The 20059-nt window shown below is 39.9% G+C and overlaps 1 protein-coding gene across 1 annotated transcript in view; it reads left to right on the top strand.

Moving 5' to 3' along the window:
* Positions 1-270: 270 nt before the first annotated feature.
* Positions 271-20059, top strand: part of LOC109042296 (5-phosphohydroxy-L-lysine phospho-lyase) — a 56672-nt gene continuing 36883 nt past the window's right edge. The window contains exon 1 of the mRNA XM_019058956.2: positions 271-551. Within this exon, the coding sequence (XP_018914501.1) occupies positions 478-551 (74 nt within the window). The 5' untranslated portion in view covers positions 271-477. The remainder of the gene's footprint in view (positions 552-20059) is intronic.

Below are 20059 nucleotides of genomic sequence, written 5' to 3'. Positions count from 1 at the left end.
GGCTGGACGCTTCGGTTGTCGCGGTACTCGCGGCCTCGCGGTAGGTAGCCCACAACCGTCTCGTCTCTCGGCGCGCCTTCAATTGCCGCCCAGGCCACAAGCGCAGCATCTCCCGCCGTATTATCTCATGATCCCCGCTGACGGAAAGCTCGAGCTGTCAACAGCGCCGAAATGTTTATCTCCCTGGGCGGCGCGGCGGCGGCGCGGCGGGCGGGCGGGCGGGCGGGCGGAGGCCTCGTTAAATTAGACTCGACTCGGGCGTGCGATCGCAGCTCGAATTGACACCGCGAAAAACTCACGAGTCAAGTCCACGTCCTTGGGCCCTACTCCCGACTTCTACTTGCCGCGCGGCGCTCGTCCCAAACAGAAACAGAAACGCTCCGGCCCGCCAGTTGATCGCGATTCGGTGTAGTGGTCAGTGCTTCCGCTCCCTCCCCCGCCCCGCTCCCCGCCGCCGGGAAACCTAACCTCAAACCCATGGCGGCCACCAAAACATCCCTGGAAAAGCTCTCCAAGACCGACACGATACACCTGCGCAAACGGCATGTTGGGTGAGTACCCTATACTCCATTCTCACGAACCCGATGATGAAATTGACTGCATTTCGTAATTAGGAACTATGGTTTCATGCTCAGTTTAGAAACAACGTGAGAACAATTCTGCCGTGCCAAGGAAGAACGCCGTATGTGCCTTCAGGCGTTGCCGAATTTCCTTCGATAAAAACGGAATTCGCTGCGGAAAATTTGAATATCCTGTTCCAAAATTTTCAGGCAATATTGTACGCAATTCGATCTAAAATATCTGAGAATTTTAAGGGAAAATATGCATACATTTCGTCAGAAATACATGTTGTATCAAGGGAAATTTGACAACTCTCGAATGTTCATACGGCGTTCTTCCTTAACATGGCAGATTAGTTTCCCAATGCACGTAAGTGTTTTTACTGATGAGCCAGAACTTGTAGTTACAACTTTGAGCCAACGATGAAACGGACTGCATTTTGTAATTGGGAACTAAAGTTCCTGGCTCAGTGTAGAACCAACGTGAGTACCATTAGTTCCACCAGACACATAAGCGTTTTTAAAAATGAGCCAGAACTTGTAGTTCCTTTGAGCCAACGATGAAATGGACTGCATCTTGCAATCAGAAAGCATCGTTTCTGGCTCAGTTTAGAAACGACATGAATACCAATAGTTTTCCTACGCACATAAGTGTTTTTACAGATGAGCCAGTATTTGTAATTCCAAATTGTAAAATGCAGTCCATTTGAGCTAACGATGAAATAGACTGCATATTACAAGTAGGAACTACAGTTTCTAGCTCAGTTAAGAAACAACGTGAGTACCATTAGTTTTCCCGTGCACATGAAGTGTTTTTACAAATGAGCCGGAACTTGCAGTTTCAAATTGCAAAATGCAGTCCAAATTTGAGTCAGGGAATAGACTCACCTTGCTGGGTAATATTGTAAAAAAGCACACATTGTTATAAGTCGCAGTTACGTGGTGAAATTGAAGCATGGATGGGTGCAGGAAGAGCATTTCTTGGTTGCGGTATTTCAGAATCTTCGCTGCTAATTCACATTTAAAAGAGGATACACTTGGGTGACTTTTCTGAAATTTTACGTTTTCAGCACTGTAAAGTCATGAAGAATCCTCTGTAAAAGTTACGACAGATCACATGCATGAGCTTTAATCATGAGAGATTAAACTTCAGCGGAGATTTTGAGGCACAGCAACCAAGAAATGTCCTTTTTGCACCTAACGCTTCAATTGGACTGCATTTTGCAATTTGGAACTATAAATTCTGGCTCTTCTGGAAAAACACTTATGTGCATAGGGAAACTAATGGCACATATGTTGTTTTTAAACCCGGCTAGTATCTATAGGTCCAAATTGCAAAATGTAGTCCAATTATCCTTACTGCATAAGAGTTTCGCGCACGTTGCCTATCTACTGATTGAAGGAGCACTTTGTACCTAGTGGACTTTATTGCCATAAAAGTGAAAAGGGTAGAAATTGTCCTCGCATTGCATGTTGCCTATCGCTGTAATGCATATAAATCATTCTGAAGATCTTTGAAATCGGCATTTATTGACCTAATAATATGAAAATATTGCAATTTCATGGGTGGAAAAGTTGCAAGTTTATTTCAATATTTTCATTGCATCATGCTCCCCCAAGTAGCAGTAATTCGCGATAACTAGCGATTTTATCGGTTGATTATCGCGATTGTATCGGTGGCAATTTATCGCAATATTATCGAATAAAAAATTGCGATTTATGGCGACTAAATCGCTATGCATCGCAATTTTTTGTTCAATAAAATCGCGATCAATTTTCGTCGATAAAATCGAGATTAAATCGCCATATATCGCGATAAATTGCCGGGCGATGAAATCGCGATTTTATTGCAACAAGATCGAGGATAATCACTCAGATGTTGATGATCTTAGCGATTTTATCGCCGACAAAATCGCAACAAATTGCGATTTTTCTGTTGAAAAATGCTACTCGGGCCTTAGGTGTTTCAATATTGCCTCAATACCCTCGGAAATATTATAGAAAAGAGATGCAACAATGCCAGTGGATGTAATATAAGCTCTGGAGTTAATTTTAGCAAAACCATCGCTTTTTTTTAGCCTGAACATTCATTTTTATTGTGTCGCGACACCTTGCACAACCTTTTATTGGCTCATATTGCTGTCAATATTGTCAGGCGATTGTACCTAAATCTTTTCGAAAAATCCCTTGAATCAGGGGGCAATTTTTAGGGGGATACTTTGTTGCGGGGTGCTGACTTTCCGTAGGATGCGGTTGTTTTGGAATTTTTTTTGGCATTGTTTCGCTCCAATATCACTAAACAGTTTGCCCCATTTCTCTCACTTAATTTCACCAGTACAAGATACCCTAGAGGGAACCGAATGGTTATTTGGCTTTGCTCTCTGAATTGATATAACTTGTTTTGCAATCAGGAGAGAGAAAACAAGGTTTTAAAAATTTTACAAAAAAATGATTTTCGCAGCAACTTTGACTGTTATGGTTAGAATTATGTAGTTTTTAGTGGTATTTTTGCGATTGTGAGAGGCAAAGCAGCGAATTTTTAACATGTTATGATGCTGTCACCGGAGGAAGAAAATAATGAAATATCGCACAGACGAGAACTGGCTCCAAGTAAATAATTACTAGAAGGGGGCATTCACGTGAGATCGGAGCCAAAAGCATGGTTGTTGTTGAACGTGACACTTGACATTAAGTGACATTGTTTGGAAACGTTATCGTTGATTACAGAGAAAATAACCAACGCCTCTTCATGCTCATGATATTTTTTTTTTTTTCGTCGGAAAAAAGGGGCCAAAAATGTCACGCAAATTTGCTCAAATTGGGATCTACATAGTCCGGTCAGTTTATAAAAATATCAACAATTGTTAAGAATTAGGAAGAATAAATTAAAATTAACAAAAAAGCGCTTGCTTTCACTTCATTCAGTAATCTTACTTACTTTTTTTCGCAAGAGGCACTCTTGGGGCACCCACAGGGCACTCATAGAACCACTCAACTTTTTATATCTCTAGTTTTGCGTAAAACCGGTTAATTGAAATATCAATAGAAAAAATTTTCACCAAGCTTGCTCTATTAATGTCAAGTGAGATACATCTCTATTTCCAAGTTTGACGTATGATCAGAGGTGCATGCGCTAAGACCGTGGATCACGATGTAAACAACGTAAGGATTGTTTTATTGTTCACTGGAAAAGAAACACATTGGATCTAGAGTCCAGACTCTTGAAAACATTGACAAGAAAAAGGACTCTTGATTCAATCAGATTTAAGCTTAAATCAAAAGGAAATCCGCTCAAATTAAGAGGCTTGGTTCTTGATTTAAGCTTAAATCTGATTAAATCAAGAGTATTTTTTCTTGTCAATGTTTTTAAGAGTCTGGACTTTAGATCAAATGCGTTTTTTTCCAGTGTTCGCCAAATTGTGCGTTCCTTTGATAACGAACGAGGATCAGGAATATTCTGGACAAAAGCACACAGTCATAATATCACAAAAAATAATCTCGCGTGGGTCAATTTTGTAACCCTGGTAGGAAGTTACGTTGTTTCGGTAGGGAAACAACGATTTGTAGAGAATTTAAATGGGGGAAGAAACATTAAAATATATAATTTTAGGATATGTTGTGGAAATCGTCATAATTCGTAGCCCCTAAGAATTGAAATTAAAAAGAAGTAAACTCCTCCTCCTCCTCCTCTGGACTACATTTTGCAAATAGAAACTATTTCTGCATGGCCCAGTTTAGAATCAACGTATGCACTATTAGTTTCCCTATGCGCCTATGTGTCTCTCCGGATTAGCCAGAAATTATTGTAGTTCTGATTTGCAAAATGTAGTCCATCAATCTGTAGAATACTTTTTAAATATGTTCTCCAGCAAAAACTCAAACTCCTATTTTTCGACCCAACTTGTAAAAAATCGCTCACGTGAAAAAGTTGCCGCTCTACATTGAGACCGTTTCATCTCCAACAGTCACATCTACATATAATCATGTAAAATGTAAATTACCCCTATCAATCAGCTCCAGCGTGAAAAATGACCCACACAATTGCAGATCAACAAATGATATGAAATCGTACATCGAAAAGAAAATCATGCATCGCATAGAAATGCAGAACTAGCGAGCAACTATACCAGTCTCAAAATAGGGTGTCTTGGAATTAAACGACTAAACTGTAAACGTATGTTTCACGAGTCAAAGTAAGACTTAATTCCCTCTAATTTTTTTGTAGTGAGGTCGTTCAACTCTAGGACACTCCGTATATCCAAATTGGTGCACGGACAATACCGATAGTCTGAATACCGGAGAGAAAGTCGTTTTGCCTGCGAAAATTATTGGTTCAGTAGAGCTTGCATTTACGGAAATAACTGAATCGGTCGATTTTAAAAACTAATTGTTCAACTTCATGATGATCCCTCACTTGTAAGCATTCATGGGAACTTCAGGAGTCATCAGTTAAAGAGACTTGCTGATTTCTCACACTGGCTAATTCAAATGCCACAAAGATCGGAGCTCCGCACTACCGCGCTAAAGAAGAATGTCGTATGAGCATTTGAGAGTTGCCAAATTTCACACAAAACATGTATTTTTGAAGAAATTGTTGCATCTTTTTTCTTTAAATTTTCAGATATTTACCAAAACAAAAATACCAAACAAAATCGTCCTAAAAATTTGAAGAAAATTATTCACAATTTTCCCAGTAAATTCTTTTTTTATTTGAAGAGATATGGCAACGTATATAGGCTCTTACGACGTTTTCCCTCTCACGGCAGCATAGGATTGCTATTTGGGCGAATGCGTCATCCGAACAACTTGTTTTGAAACAGCCCGACGGGTTTTTTTCCCACATTCCCTCCAATAAAAAAACAGCAAATATTCAGATAAGGAACGAGATGTTCCAACGACGTATCTTTAGCCATAAGTCTTCAAAGCACGGTTTAAACATGGGATTGGTTACCTCGCAAGTGCTCGACTTTCATATCATATTGTAAAGATTACGATTTGTGTAATTGATAAACAAACAGGTCTAGACGACCCGTAAAAAACAGCAGATCGCTGACCTAGGCGCCTTCGGCAAAACTTGGTCCTGAATCGGTAAACTGGTTTCCTCGTTTTTGTCCTATTTCTTTTTCCCCTTTTTTCAGGTTGGGAAAAAAATTCGGTGCGAATGAATGACCTGTTTACAGTATTGATGAATTTTAGCATCAGTTTTGCGCGATTAGTGACGTCACACCTGCCACTTCATATTTCTCCGCTCGTAAAAAAGCGATTTTTATGGCGTAGAAGTGCGGGATCGGTAAAGTTCGCATCGTTGTCGGTTTTCGCAAGACCTCGTGATTTTTCACCGGTAGATTTAGCACCTATTGATGGTGGAGAGTGAAATCCAAAGTGAAGCTGGATGGAGTGAACAAGCATCAGGCAGCTATTGAACTAATTTTGCTAAAATACTGATTACCTTATATATGTCGCAGGCAATTAGCAATCGCCGGCAATGCGCAATATATTCGTGTTGAATCAACGAATTTTAAAGTGAAAAAACGAGATAGGAAGTAGTGATTATTATGCTTTGAATTCAAACATACTTTATACCGTTCCTCTTGAATGCATGGTACCAGCTAGCACACTCGCAAGTTCGTGAAATATAATCAATACTCTGCGTTGGGTTTGGTTTGTTTAAGCAACTAAACTAACTCCGCGGCAATGCGGAGGGTATCGCTGGATTTGAAGGCGTTCCAAGTTGAGGTCGTCCCTTGAATTCCTTCGATAAAGAAACTTTTACTTTATCGATGTCATAGTAATCGCAATTTGACGAATTGACAAGCTTGGAGCTTACAAATTGCCGGCGATTGCTGACTGCCTGCGACATATATTATTTCGCAGGATTGATACATAACGCCGGAAATCACATTTGGACCGAGTTCGTCAGAAAGGCACCAACCCACATTAAGTTGAGACTGAGAAAAAGAGGTTTGGAGTTGTATTCCTTTACAAGGTTCAATGTAAAAACTGAACCTTAACCTCTCTTTTCAATTTTTATTTTGACTTTTAGACTTTCAGTTTTTGGCTGGAGAACATATACGACTCGTGAAACTCAAAAACATTCTCAGCTCAGTTTTTTCGAAAATGTGGGTTGATTCCTTTCTGATAAACTCGGTCCATATCAGCTGTTTATTCCCAAAAATTCCGTGTGCAAAACCTGCATTGAAAATAAGTATGCCCTAAAAATTGACCCTCTATTTTGCTGTTAATTGAATGCGCGTACGCAAACTTTCAGCTTTATTGTAGGGTTTATAAATCGGATTTTTTTGGAATAAAAAACCAAAATGTACCTTAAAGCCTTAAGGCGTGACTGACGCAGTTTTCGAGGTGCCAGTCCCCTATTCAATTCTATCCACCTATGGGTCTGGTGTGGAATGTGTGATAGCTGAATAGCTGATAGCTGTGTTTTCATAGAAGGGTTCGGACTCCCCTTCTTCCTGGGAAAATTTTGATAGGTAAATCCACTCAATTTTAGGCGCTTATTGATTCTTCCGAAACGCAAATTTTCATTTAAAATATGTACATTTGTCTCGCTCAAAATAACTTGTGACTCATTTTTGATGAAAAATGTCTTGATCCCTGTCCAACATTCATCGATCACCACTAAACCAAGGAGACAGTCCAGAAAGGTCTCATCAAACGTCATTGAAAGTCACTAATTTCGTAAGTTTGATCGAACGTTAAACCACGGCATCAATTTTTGCCGCTTACGGTTAAACATTAGGATTTTATTGTCCATGCATCTTCCACGGCGGTCATTCGCATCATCGCACAGTGGATCGAGTTGCAATGAGAGGGGTCGGACATGATTTTTTTCACTAAAACAGCAAAATTACTTGTTAATTTCGTGTAATTTTAAAGTTTGAGGGGTGTTTTCTACGGAAATTTTTTCGAGAAAACCAGTGGAACCTATTTTCAGAACTTTACGTTTTGTAATAAAGGAGTTACGAGCTTTTAAAGTTTCCAAATTTTGTCCGACTTCTCCCATGACTCGATCCGCTGTGCGCCGGTCAAACCTACCACAACTCGCGAGTCGGTATTGCGGAATCTTCGAATTGCTGGTCTACCATGCTAAGTAAGAACACCGTATGAACCGTATTCGAGTGTTGCCAATTTCACCCGATAGAATATTTATTTTTGAGGAAGCTTTTGAATATTTTCCCTTGAAATTTCAAGAAACTTTCGATTAAATTTCTACACGGCTGTCTATAAAGTACGTAACGCTCTGAATGCTATGCTAAGGGAATTGCTAGTCCATCATGCTAAGAAAGAACACCGTATGAACCGTATTCGAGTGTTGCCAATTTCACCCGACAGAATAATCATTTTTGAGGAAAGTTTTGAATATTTTCCCTTGAAATTTCAAGAAACTTTCGATTACATTTCTACACGGCTGTCTATAAAGTACGTAACGCTCTGAATGCTATGCTAAGGGAATTGCTAGTCCATCATGCTAAGAAAGAACACCGTATGAACCGTATTCGAGTGTTGCCAATTTCACCCGACGGAATGTTCATTTTTTAGGAAAGTTTTGAATATTTTCCCTCGAAAAAAAGAAACCGTCCAGGCAAATGTTACGTAATTATTTTGAAGATGTCCAGACCAGCGTTACGAAAGGTGGGTGAGAGGTGGATGTCAAAAAATCGGGAAAATCGCGTTTTGTAATTTATTGACAACCCCCAAAATGACTCTGGAAAAACTGGAGGAAAATTATTTGAAAGTTTCTTAGTAAATTCTGATTTCGTCGGAGGAAATTTGGCCACGTCCTCTGGTTCATAAGAAGTTTATTCTTAGGATGGCAGAAGTTTGCAAGGTTGAAACACTTCTCCGTTGACTCACTCAGACGCGGGCTCTACCTTTCCTCTCTTCACGGATGGTATGCCTCAGGGCTCAACCATGGTCTAGCAAATTGCTCAATCTATCAGTGACGCAGCTTACTTTGCCATATATTGATCGATATGTCATTTAAATCTATGAGAAAGGGTCGATAGTCAGGATGTGCGCAACACCCTAATGATCGATTATTTACCACAGCTTCAAATGGGGAAATATCGATAATAATCGATAATTCACGCCTCGCCACTGCAATCTATGATTTCGATCGGGTCTTCGCCCGTTTATTTTTTAGATTCGGCACCTACGAATCGACTCGGGAGGGAGGAGAAGGGGCCAGCCGAATTAAGAATTACGGAAAATAAAACCGGTTTCAGAGCAGATCATGAGCACGGCCAGTCTTCTTCACTCATCAATATTCACAGATCGAGCGATAGCCAGTCAGTCGGCTCAAGTCAGCTGTCGTTACAGGTCGTGCTCCCAATTTTAGGGACCATCGCTGAGGAGGGAAAAAGAAAAAGAAAAAAAACGAAGAAAAAAACGGTAAAATTACCGATTTTACCCGTCTTTGAAGAGCGGAAATGTAACATATCCTAAGTGTTACCAGATGTTGCCTGGTCAACTATTTCTCTCAATTTCATGCAACAGGAATTTAGTAAAAGGGAATGAAAGGAGGATGCGCCAATATATTATTACGAATATTCAGTTCCCAAAACGCTCAGTTCTAGCCATGATTTTGGATGTAATGAAAATTTTTAAATATCTGAACTGAGTTCGGATCGAACTTTGATGGATATTTATGCCAAAAATTAACCTTTGAGTATGATTATCATTCATTTCTCAGCCGCTAATACATGTCCCTCTGGGTCAGGTTTGTTTACATCGGGCCAACTGATGAACCAATTAGAGAGTGGCACAGGGATGGCAATACTCTCCCGTATAAAGGCACATCTAATCCACACTGTGCAAACTACACAACCTCACAATACAACAATTTACCAACCCGAAAGGACGTACCCTGGTAAAAATTGGCGATAGGAGCTGCGTTTCAAAATACCATAGGAGTTCTTATAGCCGACTAAAGAAGGCTATTGAAAATCATATAGCTGGCTGTAGAAAGCGGAGTAAATCATATAGCCGGGCTATACGAAGCTATAAAAAAGAATACAGTCAGGCTATAGTTCCTATCGCCGGGCTTTACACTTTATCGCCATTGGCTATAAAAGGCTATAAGAAATTGTGTAGAAATTCGTGTGCTTTGGAAATCATTAAGTTTGATACGGAACCACCTTAATATTTACAAAACACATATTATATTTTCCTTTAAAACATTTTTTTTTTCATCAATTAAAATGAGAGTAGTCCATACAGAGTGTGCAAACATTCCAAAATCATGAGTTGAAAACCGCTGACTCCGCGGGATTAAATATTAGAGCCTAACACAAAGCGGAGCGGCGACGCACTGGCGCCTACAAACCTAACAGGGATACTTCACGCATTGCGCAATGCGTGAAGTATCCCTGTTAGGTTTGTAGGCGCCAATGCGCGTTTCGCGCTCTCTGCCCGCCTGCCGCGCCGCAGCGTGCCACGGCGCTTGAAGCAAGTATTTCACACCAGAGGTATTGCACAGTATCATACGAAACTGAAGGCGATCTAATATATTGGGAATGGCAGGCATCCATCAAAAGTACGGAGCTTTCCTCGCAAAATAAATCAAGGTACTACGGCACAAAAAGAGAGCGGTAGTCCAAAAACTAATTAAGTCCTAGTATCCGTGACGTTTAGCATATACTTTATTGTCTGGCTGTTGCTTAATCGCCATCGGCTATAGAAGGCTATAAGAAATTGTACAGCCGGCTACAGAAGCTATTGGAAATCTTACAGCCGGCTTTAGGTCTATAGTATTTTGGAACACACATTCTACTGCCAATTTTTACCAGCAGGGTACTTCCTCCGTAAATTTAAGACTTATTGAATCGCAGAAACTGTTCGTTTTTTGGTGGATTCTAGACTTTGCATTTTGGCATGAATTATCATTTGGAATCGCCAAGAAGATCCCCAAAAGAAGAAGTCAGTGCAGTCCCATTCTACGCGGAATTCAAACGTTTGAATCTATACTGATCGAATGCAGTTTTTCGCGTTCGCGTACTTCCAGCTTCATTTCCGGGTTCGCGAACTAAATTTTTTGGAAAGTAACACGCAGTGAAAAAAAAAACTCCGGCTGTGGAAACCGTAATTACGGGCTGTATACACATACCATCCGCGTTCCGGGCTCAGAGGTTGAATGTTCCCGGCGTAGCACCGAGAGCAATAGAAGCTACGGCTCCATCACCCGGCAGTTTCGATCTCTGTGCCCGGAACGGACGGAATGTCTTATTATGTACTTTTTTGCACGCGCGTAAAACTGTCATCAGACGTAATCTGCCGTGCTACGGAAGAACGCCGTATGAACATTCGAAAGTTGCCAGATTTCCCTTGATAAAACATGTTTTCTTGACAACATTCATGCATGTTTTTCCTTGAAATTTTCAGATATTTTGGATTAAATTGCGCACAAAATTGTCTGAAAATTTCGACAAATAATATTCGCAATTTTTTCCCGGTGAATGCGGGTTTTATCGGAGGAAACTTGGCAACGTCTGAAGGCTCATACGGCTTTCTTCCTTATCACGCCAGTAATGGATCCTCTCATCGCCAAAAATTATGGGTGAAACCAGTAAATTAGCAAAATCCTGTTCGGTATCTCGATGTTTGTAAAGTTCCGATGTTGATTCACTGTAATGCAATTCAAATCATATTGCATCAGCTGCATTTTGATCGGTTGACGTTCAAATGGTGAAAACCATCCTTTTTATGCGGCCAAAAGAGGCGTGATTTTATCGTATGTTGTTTTCAACCACTTGGCTCCAGCTCGGGGCTTGCTGAAACCACACCAGAACCGGCCAAAAAAGTATGACTCCAGCATCCAATTCAACTTTCAGGTCGTGTTATTGTAATCTTTCGCAAAAGATCACGTCCTCCTCGCTGCCCGGCAGCTTGACCTTTGATGCCTACCACAAACATTTACTTGGCATTGGCTGGAGCGCCAGGCCCTGGGAGAAAATCCAGGGTAACACAGGTTGAAACAGAGCGTGCGTCAAAGCGTATTCCGTGTAAATTATAATTAATGATCAGCTTTTTGCCTTTGTGCCAACGCCATTGAATCGGTAAACTTTCTATTCTGTCGCTCGCTGGCGATGCTTTTGTGCGCTGGATGACGGAAATGTGCTCATGACAAATTTCAAAGGACGTATTAATGCGGAGTCGACGCACGGTGGATCGAGTCAATAGGAGGATTCGGACAAAATTTTGGAAACTTTGAATGCTTATATCTCCGTTTAAACGAATCTTTGAAGTTCTAAAAGTGGTTCCATTAATTTCATCGTGAAATTTCCTCAAGAAGCACCCCTTTAAAGTTTAAACTGTGACGGAATAAACATACAAATTTACAATTTTATTCAAAAATTTTCATATCCGACCTCTCTAATTGACTCGATCCTCTGTGCGACGCTAGGCGACGTTCCGTGTTCGAATTCATTACGGTTCAATAAACACCCGAGATGGTAAACAATGAGAAAATTGAAGAGTCTGTGCATGAATGAGCATGTAAGTGACATTTGTGTGGTTTCGTGAAATGCCGCTCTCAAGTTGAAAAATCACACCTAATTATTGCAGATTTATTTTTCAGCTCTGCGCGAAAACATAACTAACAGAAAATATCGTGAGATTTACAGTCCAATAATATGATATTCTTTACTTGAGTGACTACCTACCGTTTGTTTATGCTGTGTTTATGTTGAAGTGTATGTGTAGAAGTTGCTTGATTGGGTTCCTCCTGCGAGGAGACGAAGGGGACGCCGAGTGAAAGGGTTGTGACAGGGGGGTTTAGAAGAAATGAGGGTTTGCCAACTCCCTGAAGGGCTGTGGGAGGATAGAGGACTTTGACGGCTAGGAGTCGCAGAGCGTCAGAGAGCGCTATAAAAGCGGCTTTACAAATACGTACATAAGTCGCGCAGGGCAATTTGCAAGCGGCTCAAGTGTTTTTCGATGAAGCACAATGATCCCTTTACCATAGGTTTAAACGGCATAACAATCGATTTATCGCAAAGCTCGCCGCGCCATTGGTTGCGATTTGATCGGAGAGTATGTATCGCGGTTTTACCGACGTCGATTTATTGCAATATTATCGGATAAAAAATTGCGATTTCATCTCATAAATTTGCAATAAAATTGCGATTTTATCGACGGTGATCTATGGCAAAATTATCGAACAAAAAATCGTAATAAAATTGCGACGAAGATCGAGGATAATCGCTCCGATGATGATGATCTCGCGATTTTCTTGCCAAAAATTCGTAAAATAATCGCAACTTCATTTCAAAAATTCGTGATTTACCCGAAAAATGCCACTTGGGATATCGATGGTCAAAGTACGAAACTGCGTATCTTCGTTTGCGACGTTGCAGAACTTTCATCATACTTTTTTTTAAAAAACTTGGTCGCTCGATTTCTTGAAAACTGCCTTAATTTGTCTTATAGTAGGATGATGCCAATCTCTGCTTATTTACTTTTCTCCGACAACCCTTGTATTTTGCAAGGAAGGCAGACTTCAGTACTTCAGCTGAGTCATTCAGTTGCTTTAAAGGGATTAGTAGAATTTCGAAGAAACTTCAATTTCGGAATTTGGTCGTTACTACCTCCTTCAGTAAAACGGCAGTATTGGCCCCTATCAGTCATTTCAATAATCTTCATTTCCTGTCCATTTGAGGAGCTTGAAGGACAAGGCGCGTAAGTGCAGTTTTTGCTATTTTGAAAAATACTTGTTTGAAATTTCGAAATTATATGGATCTTCATGGCGGAAAGAAAGTTCAAACTGACTTTTTGATGCTTAAAAATCGGAATTTCACAGAATAAACGTGAAGACTAGTTTTACTTTAAATCATTAATAACTCAATATTTTCAAAAACCGCTCTTATGCGCCTTGGACTCAAAAGCCCATCATTTGACGTCCTCTCTCGCATGAACATATCATACTACCTTCATTTTAGACATCCATTATATCGGCAGAAAGCGACCAAAATTCGGACTTTCGCCGTGGAATTGTTTTTTCTTAGAATGCAACCGAATTTCCGAGACGGAAGCAAATCACATGCTCCGTCAACATCTATGAATTCATACTTTCAGCGGGGACCTACATATCTCATCCGTTCTTTTCCTCGTTTGGACTCATGCCAAACCACAGCGAGCGACAAAATGCATCATCTTTACCTCGTCCTGCATTGTTCATTGTGCATACGTCTAATTATTCAAAGATAAGTAAGTTGTACTTTGTAAACAGCCGCCGTCGCATCGTTTGAACCGCTGGCTGCACGAGTGCACGTGAGTGCGGTTCAAACGCTATGTATACAGGGTGCTCCAAGGTTACACCACTGGACTGTAGGGATGCATTTACTCCTGTATCAATTTTCTTTTTTCAAATGCGAGATCATTGTCCCAACACACTTTTAGGAAAATCATAATTTCTATTAATTCTGATGACACTCGTTTACCTAAAATTATGGAAAACGTCTCTCCTCCCAACCCTATTGAGAGACTTTCACGAGATATGTAACGCTAATTTTAAGCTTTTTAGACCCCTCCTCCTCCTCCTTCTCCTTCCCCTCCCAACGCTTTTGTGCGGTAGGTCCATATCTTTTAGCGCATACGAACAAAATGGCATAACGTTCTGCGTGACCCCCCTCTTCCTCCCTGAAGCGTCTCGTGTTTCATGAACAACCTCCTCTGCATATTAACCCTAATATGCATCCATGGACTCTCGAATATCGAAATCTCAAGATAAATGAAGATCGAAGATCAAGAAGGAATGGGGTCTTGGATCTCTCAAGGTAAAAAGCCTGGAAGTACCCCCCCCCCCCCTTCAATCCCATCTTAACTTGATATTTCTATATTTGTAAGGCAATGATTGAATTTAGCATCAGGATGGTATCTTTCATAAGCTTTGGTGTGTACCATCTACAAAATTCAGACAAAACAATGATTTTCCAAAAAAAATCTAGAAGACGGCAGTATCGACTAGTGGTAATTTCGGAACAGAAACTTTACAGTGGGGGAAAAGTTTGTTTTGACTCATAGGAGACGACGCTCCCACAGTCCAACCTATTATTTCTGGAACACCCTGTATTTTTCAAAAGCACTTCAGTAAGAGAGATTCTTCGACGAGGATGGAAAAATCCAGAGACTATGATGACTTTTTACATTTCGAGCAAGTTTCTCGCGATCTCGCTTCAAGGATCCGACAAGTTATAATGATGATGAAAAAACTGAATATGAATCATGAGCAGTGAAATGAGACGGGATCCATAGATTTATTTTTCCGACTGCATTTGGAATTTGGCGTACCTCGTTTACCACGCTGAGGACTATGTTAGTACTCGAGAATGGACCACTAGACAAGGTACGAATTTCAACATTCTGATACATGTTTCTTAACCAAAATTTCACGTAAAACACGATGCGCTCAACGAAAATCACCGATATCAAGTCCTTACGAAGATATTTTATGATTCTTGGTGCGTGAATTCAAACTATCCGCTCTTGAAAACTCGATGCTCTACGTGATTCACATCGCGCACTAAACATTATCATGGCAGTCTCTGCGATATAAAAATCTGGCAACCTTAATCTTGACACTTTGGCTCATCTATTACAAATAGCTTATAGTTTGAACAACACATGGTGGGAAATGAACATTGCTCGATTGAGCAGCTTGCTGAAACCGTTGTAGTGCGCGATTTGACTCACGTAGAACTTCGAGTTTCTTGTGAGCGGGCAGTTCAAATTCCTCGTAACCAATGTGAAATGAAAACGTCAATATCTTCGTTAGAAGTTGGTTTCAGTAATTTTCGTTGCGCAAATCGTATTCTACGTAAAATTCTGGTCAAGAAACATGTATCAGATTGCCTAAATTCGTATCTTGTCTAGTGGTCCATTGCTTATTTTTCCTGTTAAAATGCGAATTTCCAGAGAATTTTGTGGCTTTCTCTTCTTTGGATTTTTCAAAGGATTTCATTCGAAATGTTTAACAGCACACCTGCAAGCATAGAAAAGTATTTAAAGGTTTTCTCAAAAGTAAATATTTTACCAGGAGAAATTAGACAACGTCCAAACGTCCCTTACGTCGTTTTTTCTAAACTACGTCGGGCGTTAAAAGCGTGAGCGTGAGATATACCAGCAGGAAACAATGAGATCCGCCCTAACGCAAGGTGTCCAATTCTTCATACGAAACTGGAAAATAACCTTTCAAAAACCACGATCAAATGACGTCATTCTATACGGTTAAGCATAGCAGCTTATGAATTATTTCTTGGGAGAGTCAAATGCTGGGAACGCATTGAAAAAAAAAATATCGGTGTATTTACTAAGAAAAGGGTAAAACTACTAAGAGTTCAGGGTTCTATTTGATCCCAGTTTTTTCTTGGTAAAATTACCATTTATGGAATTGGATAATTTTACCGAGAGATCTCCGTAAAATTATTGACTTTCTCGGTAATTTTACTGGACCCTTGGTAAAAACGCCAATATTTTTTATCGACTGTGGTAGAATTACCGAGATAAAATGGCAAAGTTACCGGAATCGATTACCAATAAAAGTGGTATTCTTACCTGAAAAAAACGGTTACCTAAAATACCGGTTTTTAGGTAAGCTTACCAGCCTGTCTTGGTAAATTACCAATAATTGGTAAAAAAAAGTGAGATGGTAAAGGTACCAACGGACCTTGGTAAAAACACCGAGAATTTTTTTTCAGTGCGGAGGCAGGAAAATTCCCGGGAATTCTCAAAAAATTTCAAAAAACTTTCCAGTGAGCAGTATATTAGTAATTCTTACTTTTTTTGTCATGTATGTGCATTTTTTTGCTGAATTTTCCCGTGAAAATATACCTTTTAGCGAGGAATCCCTGGGAGCTTTTCTAGCACCCACTTAAATCCAACCTTAAGCTCATCCAACAGTGGCGATTCTTGAAAGTTGCCAGTACTGTTTTTCCTTCACTTAAATGCATGTGAAACAATCGATTCTTGGTGAGGCAGCTTGCCTCCCCGAAAATCGATATTTTTAATGGATTTTAATGAAGAAAACGGTGTTGCCAACTCGCGAAATCCCCACTGTCATCCGACATAGTTGCTTCACGCACCTTTTATGTGGGAGCACCGAGGAGGAAAAAGTGAAACTCATACTTCCACCTCAATAAAAACTAACAGCTGAGTGCGATGATCGATACACAATTAATAGTAAAAAAATCACTGGATAAAAAACAGAAGGTAGGTCGGGAAAATAGTGCGTCTGGCTGGGGTTAGAAGCGCGGAAACGAACATCTCACGCGTCCGCCGGCGCACAGTGAGTTGAGTATGACATTTTTGACTAAAACTGCAAATTTTCATGTTAAATCGTTACACTTCCTGTTTAACTGACAACGAGTTTTATTGCACGAAAATTTTGAGAAAAAAACCAATGGAACCACTTTTAAATTTCCACGTTTTGTCTCAACGAAATCCAGCCATAGTATCACAAGCAGCCATAGTATCACAAGCAGCCATAGTATCACAAGCACCATGCGACGTTTCAAACATTTCGCCGGCATTTTATTGTTTTGTAGAGAAATCGTTCAAATAATTCGTCCGAAAATTTCACTGAATTTTCTTTGTGCTGCCAATAAAATTCAATGAAATTTTCAAGCAGATTCAACCAACAATTTCTCTGTAAACAAATAAAATGGCGGTGGACATTTTGAAACGTCGCATGGCGCTTGTGATACTTTGACCGGAAGGTGACGATATGGACCGAGTTCAATTACGTAGAAACGCGCCCCAAGTCGTATTTTGGAAAAAGAGCGGTTTTGAATTCAACTGGTTGCAAATTTTCTACCGTCGAAAAGTCAAAGGAGAGATAAAAATATTTTGAACGTGTTAATAATCGTTGAGCTTTGTCCTTATAACGTCGAGTCTTAAAGAGGAGCCACAGGTGGATTTAGTAGTTTGGCAACACTGGATTGCCTGCATTCAAACCTATGCTCAACAATCGATCCTTGTAGGAACACCTGCCCCTGCAAGAATCGATATATTTCCGACGGAAAAAAGGCAATGTTGCCAATTTGGCAGATCCACCCATTGACCCATTGATCCCAGAAACGCACCGAGTTTGAATCGATAAAAGAAGTCTGAAGCGTTGCTCCACCCATTGTGGAGCAACGCCTCAGACTTCTTTCTATCGATTCAAACTCGGTGCGTTTCTTTTAAACTCGCGCACTGAAAAAAATTTCTCGGCGTTTTTACCAAGGTCCGTTGGTACCTTTACCATCTCACTTTTTTTTTTACCAATTATTGGTAATTACACCAAGACAGGCTGGTAAGCTTACCTAAAAACCGGTATTTTTACTGATTTTTTCAGGTAAGAATACCACTTTTATGGGTAATCAATTCCCGGTAACTTTGCCATTTTATCTCGATAATTCTACCACTGTCGATAAAAAATATTGGCGTTTTTACCAAGGTCCAGTAAAATTACCGAGAAAGTTCAATAATTTTACCGAGATTTCTCGGTAAAATTACCAATTCCATAAATGGTAATTTTACCAAGAAAAAACTGGGATCAAATAGAACCCTGAATTCTTGGTAAGTTTACCCTTTTCTTAGTAAATACACCTAGATTTTTTTTTCAGTGGCGTGAGCTTTTAAAGTTTCTGCATTTTTTCCGACCTTTCCCGATGGTTCTCTCCACTGTGCGGCGCCTCCTCAAAACAACTCTTGGGGAGCCTTTTCTCGACTTTGCCCTTGAATTCGGAAGACTTTGATGACCGCGACGCACGCACGCGACCAGCCAAGAAGCAGAGGTGTGAAACCTTGACGAATCTATGGCTCTAGTCCAACAGCTGCGCCGCTCCGCACAGTGAATCGAGTCAATGGAGAATTTGCATGTCAATTTTTTATTGCTTCATCTGAAAGTGCTAAAAGAGCTGATTTCACAGTATTTTTTACAATCTTTTTCAGATATGGAAAATAGTATAGAAATAGATTTAAAAGTGAGAAAATGCACCGTCCTGGTGACATCATCTGGCGGCAATTCCCATTTAAACACACGTACTTTAGCAGATTAGGTAATTTATTCATATCGTCTCAAATAATTGTTCAATTCATGAACCAAGGGTACACTGAAAAAAAAAAACACATCGGATCTAGAGTCCAGACTCTTAAAAACATCGACAAGAAAAAATACTCTTGATTCAATCAGATTTTTGCTTAAATCAAAAGGAAATCCGCTTAAATTAAGAGGCTTGGTTCTTGATTTAAGCAAAAATCCGATTGGATCAAGAGTATTTTTTCTTGTCGATGTTTTTCAGAGTCTGGACTCTAGATCCAATGTGTTTTTTTCCAGGGTATCCCCGTGTTCAGTTCACTTAGTAGTTTCCACTTAAACACGAAATTGATCAAATTTTAGAACCCGCAAATTCTCTATTAGAGAGGTCGAACATGACATTTTTGACAAAAACTACATTTTGATGTTCACTAGAAAAAAAACACTTGGATCTAGAGTCCAGACTCTTGAAAACATTGACAAGGAAAAATACTCTTGATTCAATCAGACTTTTGCTTAAATCAAAAGGAAATCCACTCAAATTAAGAAACTTGGTTCTTGGTTTAAGCAAAAATCCGATTGAATCAAGAGTATTTTTTCTTGTCGATGTTTTTACGAGTCTGGACTCTAGATCCAATGTGTTTCTTTTCCAGTGTTTATTGCATCACATTTTAAATAGTAATATGTGTCTCTAGAGGAAAATTTCACGAGGAAGCCGATGAAACCACGTTTGAAACTTCTAATTTTTGTATGAACGGAGTTTTAAGCGTTTAAAGTCTCCAGGTTTTGTCTGACTCCTCCGATTGATTCGGTCCAGTGTGCGTCGCATGCCGGCAAAGCGTACGTAGTAACCGTCTCTATTCAAATAAGTATTTTGCGGGGCGATTGTTGAGTCGTTATCGAATGATAAATCGATAAATCCCTATCTTAGCAATGCTTTTTATCGATGCTTTTTATGCTGTATTCGATATCGATTCAACCATCGCGTATCGAGCCGCTGGATACGCTGGGACGCATGTTCACATTTTCCCATCACTTGTTGTCAAGTTATCGAACAAAATATGTTCATTTTCTCACGTAGCGCAACCCTCAGTGTTAGAATAATTTTACAGGGTGTCCCACAGTAGCCAATACTGCAGAAGCGTGTTCTATGCTGCCGTGCTAAGGAAAAACGCCGTATGAACATTCGAGAGTTGCCAAATTTTTCTTGATACACGTATTTTTGACAACATGCATGCATATTTTTCCTTGAAATTTTCAGATACTTTAGATTAAATTGCGCACAAAATTGTCTGAAAATTTGGGAAAATAAGATCCGCAATTTTCCCAGTAAATTCTGTTTTTGTCGGAGGTAACTTGGCAACGTCTGAAGGTTCATACGACGTTTTTCTTAGCACGGCAGTAAAGATCCAAATTAAAAAGACATTCTCTCTTTGAAATTTTGCCCAAGGGTGCTTCAAATCGGAGA

Source organism: Bemisia tabaci, chromosome 10 (assembly GCF_918797505.1).
Source record: "Bemisia tabaci chromosome 10, PGI_BMITA_v3".
NCBI classification, from domain to species: Eukaryota; Metazoa; Arthropoda; class Insecta; order Hemiptera; family Aleyrodidae; genus Bemisia; species Bemisia tabaci.
This window is presented reverse-complemented; position numbering and strand designations above follow the sequence as displayed.